The sequence below is a fragment of the Medicago sativa genome, chromosome 8 (genome assembly GCF_051527215.1).
Source record: "Medicago sativa cultivar Bolivia chromosome 8, Bolivia_mono, whole genome shotgun sequence".
Taxonomy (NCBI): domain Eukaryota; kingdom Viridiplantae; phylum Streptophyta; class Magnoliopsida; order Fabales; family Fabaceae; genus Medicago; species Medicago sativa.
This window is the reverse complement of record NC_140756.1, coordinates 9,094,594-9,102,780: the sequence shown is the minus strand read 5'-3', so window position 1 is coordinate 9,102,780 and position 8,187 is coordinate 9,094,594. Positions and strand designations below refer to the sequence as shown.

General features: G+C 32.7%; 1 protein-coding gene across 1 annotated transcript; it reads left to right on the top strand.

The window, feature by feature from the left end:
* Positions 1-2,821: 2,821 nt before the first annotated feature.
* Positions 2,822-6,819, top strand: LOC146896728 (polygalacturonase-like). The gene is made up of 4 exons (XM_085735938.1): positions 2,822-3,373; positions 4,124-4,413; positions 4,633-4,861; positions 6,334-6,819. The coding sequence occupies exons 1-4, from the start codon at positions 2,909-2,911 to the stop codon at positions 6,550-6,552; spliced, it is 1,203 nt and encodes a 400-aa protein (XP_085592064.1). The 5' UTR covers positions 2,822-2,908; the 3' UTR covers positions 6,553-6,819.
* The last annotated feature ends 1,368 nt before the right edge of the window (positions 6,820-8,187 follow it).

Here is an 8,187-nt window from a genome sequence, read left to right as displayed (position 1 = left end):
TTAAATTAAAACATTCTTAATGTTACGAATTATGATTGATTGACAATGTATAAAAGTTTTACACTAACAGTCTACGTGAATTTAATCTTTTAAAAAAATCAAAATAGAAAATGTAAAACTCCAAAAGAAACATATTATCCAAAAAAAAAATATTAATTGATATATGGAAATCTCATGTATATTAAGGGAAAATGCTATTTCTCTAGAAAAATAGCATCAAGAATTTTTCAAGACACAGCTTGGCAAGTTTTAATTGGATGATTTATTTGTTCACTTCCTATTTTTCAGCCACACCTCCTTGAATTGTGGTAAATAGTGTATTGTGATTGACTGCTCTTTATTCTTGAAGAATTCTTGATGTTATTTTTCTAGAGATATAGCATTGCTCGTATATTAAGTACCTGTTAAATTTTTATTGTTTGTGCTCTGGATATATATAACCACATATAAAATATGTCAATGAAAATAGATATATACAAGATGGGAAGACACTTATCTTGCGACTAAAGCAAAAGATAATGGGCTGTTGGCAATACACAAAACATAATCCAGAAAACAATACTACTAATTAAAATGGTGGCTAAATGGTGGCTTTATACAGTCCTAACTATGTTCGCAAGTAGCACTTTTGTGTGCTCTTGATCATATATCAAGCAACCATTTACGTAATAATACTTTGTCTTTTCTTTATATACCTTTCCATCACTTATCAACACATGCATGTTTTTCTTTACTTCACAAACTTCTAATATTAATTATTTCAACCAAATATCTAACACACGCCCAGTTCCGTCAAACACATACACCAACTCAAGTTGACATGAATGGTGATGGGCTCTCGACCCTATATAATATTGTGTGATGCAGTTTTTGATAGGCTCAACCTTAAATCAATGATAACAGTCATTTGAAGACAACTTCTTTTTTACAAACATTTGAAAATAATTTACCGTCTACACTTTCATCCTTTAATATACTACTCGGGATATGTCAAGATTAATATCTTATACGAGTTAGGATCCGTTGACACTAGGTGTCAACGAAATCGTTGACACCAAATCTCAACCGTCTATCTTTTCTAATCAATGACTAATAATAGTTTTTAAAATTAACTCATGTGAGTATTATTTAGCAAATCCTGTTCCATTCCATACTTTTTTTTTTCAATCGAATCCCAATCACCGGTATTCTTTCTTCACCTTGATTCCGCATTGGTTAATTCTCCCATATGAATCACAAACTTTATGCAGACATATCCCCTTTTGTTAAAACCTAATTTCTATAAAAATTTATGAAATGGATCGCAAATAAAAATGAGATTATTATAGGTGTGTATCATTCAAAACAAATGGATATATGAAAGACTGAACCCATGACTTATGATGGATATAAAAAACCCTTTGATTTAAATTGAGGAAGTACCCAATTAAGGATATGGCCGTGTAGAATTTGAGATCCAGGAGAAGAAATCGTTTTAATTGTATATGGCGAGAGAAAGAATGAGGAAAAAAAAAGAGGTACTAGGATAATAAATTTGATATCATCGTGCACTTTTAAGTGAATAATTAATAGCTTGTAGATTAAATCAATTTAATGGATGAGATTTGGTGTCAACGGTTTCGTTGACACCTAGTGTCAACGGATCCTAACTCATCTTATACAGTTTTATCAAACAACTTTAACTTTGATGTAATACAATGACTTAAATGATCATAAAAAGATGTATGCTTTATTTATTGATATGATCTATGTGATAAGAACTTACAATCTAACAATGTGTTTTATTTTATAAACTAGTTATATGATAAGGATCTATTTTTTTGAAAGGATATGATAAGGATCTATTGAACTGTGTAATATACATTTTATCAACATAAATTGATATCTCAAAAGTAATGTAATCTACATCATTATTTATATGTACGAATGTTTCAATTCCATTTTTCGTAAAATTCATCATAGAATCATAGAATTGATTTGACATGTTTAGATGATACTTGTTAAAATTGATTTTAACGTGAAATTGAGATTTAAAACTCATGACTTCAAATGCGATTAACTCTAAAATTTATTCTTCAATGCTTCCTCTTACTTTTATTTAAATGTATCGAAACATAAGCTTACAAATATGACCATATCTCGGTGTTCAAAATACTCATGCCTCCAATTCTATAACGTTGATGACACCGTCATTCATTAGATTTGCATTGGATCAAATCTAATATAACAATATAAACTGAACAAACACGGTAATAAAATGGGAAAGAAAAACAACACCTCACAAAGATGACGAATAAAACAAAGTTGTACTAAGACGACCAAATCACGAAAGAAAAAACTAAATATACGTTAAAATCACTTACTCAAATAAAAGGGAAGGATAAAAGCAATGTATAAAGATTGGGTAAAAAATAGAGGGGTGATTTTGGGTTTATTTTTTTATTTTTATTTTTTATCATAAATCACCTCTCTTTAGTGGATGAAGGAGAATAAATTAAGTTGTAAAATGGGATGACGGCTCAAAATAAAGCGAGGACTAAATATATAAAGATAAGATCAATTTTCTCATATATGTATCTAACTCGAAAAGATATTTATATATTATTTTCCTATAAGTCCATAAATCTAGCATCCAATCCATTCCCACATGTTTCAATTGTTCAATAGACACATGCATGTTTTCCTTAATGCTAGACAAACTCTGTCTTTCTTCACATATGAACAAAAACCTTTATTTATTTTTAATTTTACAAATCAAATTCCTATCTATAAATATTTGTTCACTTCGTTCGTAATGTCACCACATCACTACCCCATTTCTTCTTCAAGGCCTGGTGTATGTGTCTTAGTTTATTTTCTTTAACTTCATTACAAAAAAAAACCATTTGAGTTAACATACTAGAATAGAATGGAACAAGTAAGACAAACAAATCTCACTTTTGTGCTTCTGTATGTTATAGCACTCTTTATGTTCTTCACATTTAAATCAGCCAATGGTATTGAGGAAACTTTAAATATTGTGAATTTTGGGGCCAATCCCAATGGTGAAAGTGATTCCACAAATGCAATCCTTACTGCATGGAATAGAGCATGTAGCTCAACAACACCAACTACTATTTACGTGCCAATAGGAAGATTCTTAGTTGGGGGTAGTGTAGTGTTTAAGGGGAGGTGCAATAACAAGGGCATCACGGTGCGTATTGATGGTACACTAGTCGCAACATCCAACTATAGTGTTATTGGAAATGAGGGGAGTTGGTTGCTTTTTGATGATGTTGATGGAGTTTCAATTATTGGTGGTGTTCTTGATGGTCAAGGCACAAGCTTGTGGGATTGTAAAAGATCCGGCAAGAGTTGCCCAACCGGTGCTACGGTATAGATTACTTTCTTGAAAATTTGCTAACTTTTTGTGTTTTATTCTCAACGACAACATATTAGTAATTAGTTGTTACAAACATTAAAAATCAATATTACATTAATTCAAGTAAAACCTGTATTCAAACCCGTTAAGAAAGAGCGTGTGTTTGAACCTTAGATGAAAAATATGGTTGAAAGAGGAGATTCCGGTACAAGTGACAAGTATTTTTTCGATATAGTCATAACAAAGATGGTGGATACTCCACACCAATAATATGGTTAGAAAAAAATCCACTCCAAACCACCTTGTTAACTCCTAGTCAAGTTTTGTGGTTTTCTTCGTTTAGAAATATATGGTTATAGTCTTATAGAGCAATATACCGGTATAATAAGGATTGATTTGAGTCGTGTGCAATTGTAGTCCATTGATTACATGCAATTAACCACGCCGGTGGTTTGTTCAATAAACATACAACGATCACAATTTTAAAATTGTATTTTAGATTTAAAAATATTGAAATTCCAAACATTCAGTCTTGCTCGAACAATCATAAATTTTATTGACTCCAATTAGTCATAGGATTGTAACTACGCACAATCCAACTTATAGTAATACAATCTTCTAAGTCTAACGATTCTTTATGACACTTATTTGGTGAAATCTAGGTAGATCTATGAACTGATAGTATTATTGATGCCGATTTTCTTTATCTTAAAACTTCAATAAACTAATTGTTGATGCCAATTTTGTTGCATACAATTACAGAACTTAAGATTTGCCAATTCCAACAACATTGTTATCAATGGTGTAACATCCTTGAATAGCCAAATGTTCCACATAGTGATAGACAGATGCAATAATGTCAAAGTACAAGGGGTTAAGGTAACAGCAGAAGGAAACAGTCCTAACACCGATGGTATTCATGTTCAACTCTCATCAAGTGTCACTATCCTCAACTCCAACATAGCAACTGGTGATGATTGCATCTCAATTGGGTCTGGAACAACAAATTTGTGGATAGAGAACATAGCATGTGGACCAGGTCATGGCATAAGGTAATAATCTTTTGGAAGCTGCTTTTATTAACTCACATGCATTTTGAAAAGAATATAATCCAAGGAAAACACTTTTTTTTTGGCCTTCTAGATGATGAAAATTGTGTTTTTTATTGTATTTTTTTCCTATTCGATCAAAAGTGTATTATAATATCACTCCTTACATAATATCAAAAGTGGATTCATTGTTTTAGCATTGGTTCAATGTTTGTTGTGCAGTATTGGAAGTTTGGCGAAGGAATTTCATGAGCTTGGTGTTGAAAACGTGACGGTTAAAATATTGAACTTTATTGGAACAGAAAATGGTGTAAGAATTAAGTCTTGGGGGAGACCTAGCAATGGCTTTGCAAGAAACATCCTTTTTCAACATGCTACCATGGTTAATGTTCAAAATCCTATTGTGATTGACCAAAATTACTGCCCTAATCAAAAGGATTGTCCCGGTCAGGTGAGATCTTTAAAGGAAAATTCATATTCTTTTTTTTTGTTACGTAAAGTTTAGGTGGGTTCGGCTCCGGTCACCACCGGGGTCGGGGCACGCCTCCGGCCCAAAGGAACAAAGTTTAGGTGGGTTCGGCTCCGGTCACCACCGGGGTCGTGGCACGCCTCCGGCCCAAAGGGCACGGTGGGTTCGGCTCCGGTCACCACTGTGGTCGTGGCACGCCTCCGGCCCAAAGGAACAAAGTTTAGGTGGGTTCGGCTCCGGTCACCACCGGGGTCGTGGCACGCCTCCGGCCCAAAGGGCACTTATAGAGGTACTTACAGATCACCCACCAACACCGCCCTCACATCGGTAGAGTTTAGGTGGGTTCGGCTCCGGTCACCACCGGGGTCGTGGCACGCCTCCGGCCCAAAGGGCACTTATAGAGGTACTTACGGATCACCCACCAACACCGCCCTCACATCGGTAGAGGGAATCGAACACACAACCTTCTCGCATGCAAGGAAGTGGCTCGTTCCTTACCAACCGAGCCAACATGTGTTGGTAAAGGAAAATTCATATTCAAGGGCATAATATTACTCTATCAACGTGAACTAACTTTTACATATAAAAAATTAATAAATAAATAATGTGAACCCCTTATTTGTTGCCTCAACTCACTCTTAATTTGTATTTTAAAATTAATAATTTGAAGTGACAAAACAATATATTTTTTATTAGTTAAATAAGTTTTTCATACCCGTGAGCATAGCTCGGTTGGCGTGAACATGCATTATATTATATGCGGGAGCCGGATTCGAACCCCGGACACCCCACTTATTCACCTTGAAAAAAAGTGAATTCTAGTCACTAGTCTACTTGATAAAAAAAATAAGTTTTTCATAATTTCATTGTCACCTTGAAAAAAAGTGAATTCTAGCCACTAGTCTACTTGATAAAAAAAATAAGTTTTTTCATAATTTCATTGCTAAAAAATTAAAAAATTATGTTTTTTGTCCCCATAATAAAATGTCACGTTTCGTCCCTAAAAAAAATTTCAATACACAATTTTAGCCTATTGTGTCAAATCAATTTATATTTTTGAATATTTTTTTTACATCATATCTAAAATATATGCTCTTTAAACCGATTTACACTAACATTGTATGCTCTTTAAATTTCACTCTCTATCATTAAACAAATTAAACGTGTGATGCCCTAAATTATGTAAGACCAAAAATTCCATAACCCATATAAGTTTGATTCACTAATTTGAAAAGAGTAGAATTAGAAGTAGCTAGTCAGTCTTTCAAAAAAAGTAGCTAGTCAGCATTTTTCTCAAACTATTGTACGTACGTATGCATGCATGCATGCATGGTCTTTTTAGGAGTTCTCAAACTATTGTATGCATGTTATAGACAGAAAGAAGAATATTAACATATATGATATACACAGGCTGATTGAATTCTCTTTTTGTATATTTTGGTACAAACAAGCAGGCTTCCGGGGTTAAAATTAGTAACATTATATATCAAGATATTCATGGAACTTCAGCAACAAAGGTTGCACTTAAATTGAATTGTAGTCCAACAAATCCATGCCCTGGAATAAGCTTGGAAGATGTGATGCTTACATATGAAAACAAAAATGCTGAAGCGTTATGCAATCATGCTGGAGGAATCACATCTGGTGTAGTTCAACCCAACAATTGTTTCTAAGTATAGTACGTAAATCGTTACTATGACGAATCGTTTGGACGAGTTTAATTCATAAGTGAAATAATTGTTAGTCAAAGTGTACTAATCTGATGACTAAACTCCAAAAAAAAAAAACATTATTGTTGGAATGGATACATACAATTATTAAGGTACCGTTTGGCCGCTTTTTCGGTCTAAAAGCTACTTTAAAACAAAGTTAAAATAAAGCTCTTTAAGCAAGAAGCTAAAGTTGTTTGGTTTATTTATTGTTTTTTAGTTTTAAAGTTATTTTTAAGTTAAAAGTTGTTTGGCAAAATATGTACAAAACTTTGAATTTATTACTTTTTTGTGGTGTCCGGATTCGAACCCGGACCTTGCATATATTTATTCATGCGTTATCTTTATCAACCGAGATAAGTTTCACAAGGACAAAAGTTTGAATTTATTATGAATATATCTATAATATGTATATGTGCGTGTATATATAATGAGAATAGTTGGTTTTTTCTTTTCCAATTATACTCTATAACAAATTTTGTTATAAGAATACCATATTTTTAGTGTCGGTCAAAAATATAAGAATTTATATTATGAGAAATGCTAGGCCACACCCTCTAACACTCTCTTTTAACACACTCCAATAATAATCTAACACATCATCCTCCTCTTTTTAATACTTTACTTGTTGACTGATGGTACAAGTTATTAAATTATTAAATTCAAAGAAGAAAATAAGAAACAATGACACTGTTGTATTTTCGTGAACCGGCTCCCCTGACCTTTGGTTGGGTGATAACACCGGCAGCCAAATTAAAACTCAATCAGAAAACAAAAACAAACCCAATTAGATTAGAGAAACCATGGACAGATCGGAAAGTGACACTAGGGTTGGAATTCGGATTCTCAAAAGCTTTATCTACTGCATCATTCTAGACCTAGTGACAGCTCAAAATTAAACAAAAAATCACCAAAAACCCAAATCTTTTTCATGCCGCCACACAAGATTGAGAGAACAATTGAGATTTTTTGTTGATGCTATTTATGCTTTGTAGGATAAGGGGGACAAACAAAGAAAATTGAATTCCAGAAAATTAATGAGAAAAATTAGTAGAAACTTGATTGTAAGTGTAAGCAAATTAAAAAAAAAACAACTTGAATGTTCAGAGGAAGCCAGGCTAAATGCACAAGCCAGATGAGAAAGAGGGTGAAAAAGAAATCGGAAAGAAAGGCACCGAACAGGAAAATGACAACAGTTTTTTTTTTTTTTTTTTTTAAGCCTTGCAACTTATTCTACAGGTTGCCGGTTAAAGTGATAAATAGAGTGGATGATGTGTTGGATTATTATTGGAGTGTGTTAAAGAGAGTGTTAGAGGGTGTGACCCTTGCATTTCTCATATATCATATAATATTATATTTGTTACATTCTTGGTGTCATTGAAAAAGATATGTTTAGTTTTTTTAATAAGAAAAAGATATGCATAGTTTGTTACAATACAAATGTGTAAAATATATATAAGTCTAATTTTTTTAGGCAACTACACTTGTACTTTTAATTAAAATTAAAATTTTATAAAAATAATTATATGAATTACGCAACACTAGCAAAAATTATATGCATTAGTGTAACAAAAAAAACATACGTACGGATATAAAGTA

Excerpts from the sequence above, each read along its gene's own strand:
- LOC146896728 (XM_085735938.1), top strand. The coding sequence starts at position 2,909 with ATGGAACAAGTAAGACAAACAAATCTCACTTTTGTGCTTCTGTATGTT. Across the intron at positions 3,374-4,123 it reads GTTGCCCAACCGGTGCTACG|AACTTAAGATTTGCCAATTC; the intron begins GTATAGATTACT and ends ATACAATTACAG. Across the intron at positions 4,414-4,632 it reads GGACCAGGTCATGGCATAAG|TATTGGAAGTTTGGCGAAGG; the intron begins GTAATAATCTTT and ends TTTGTTGTGCAG.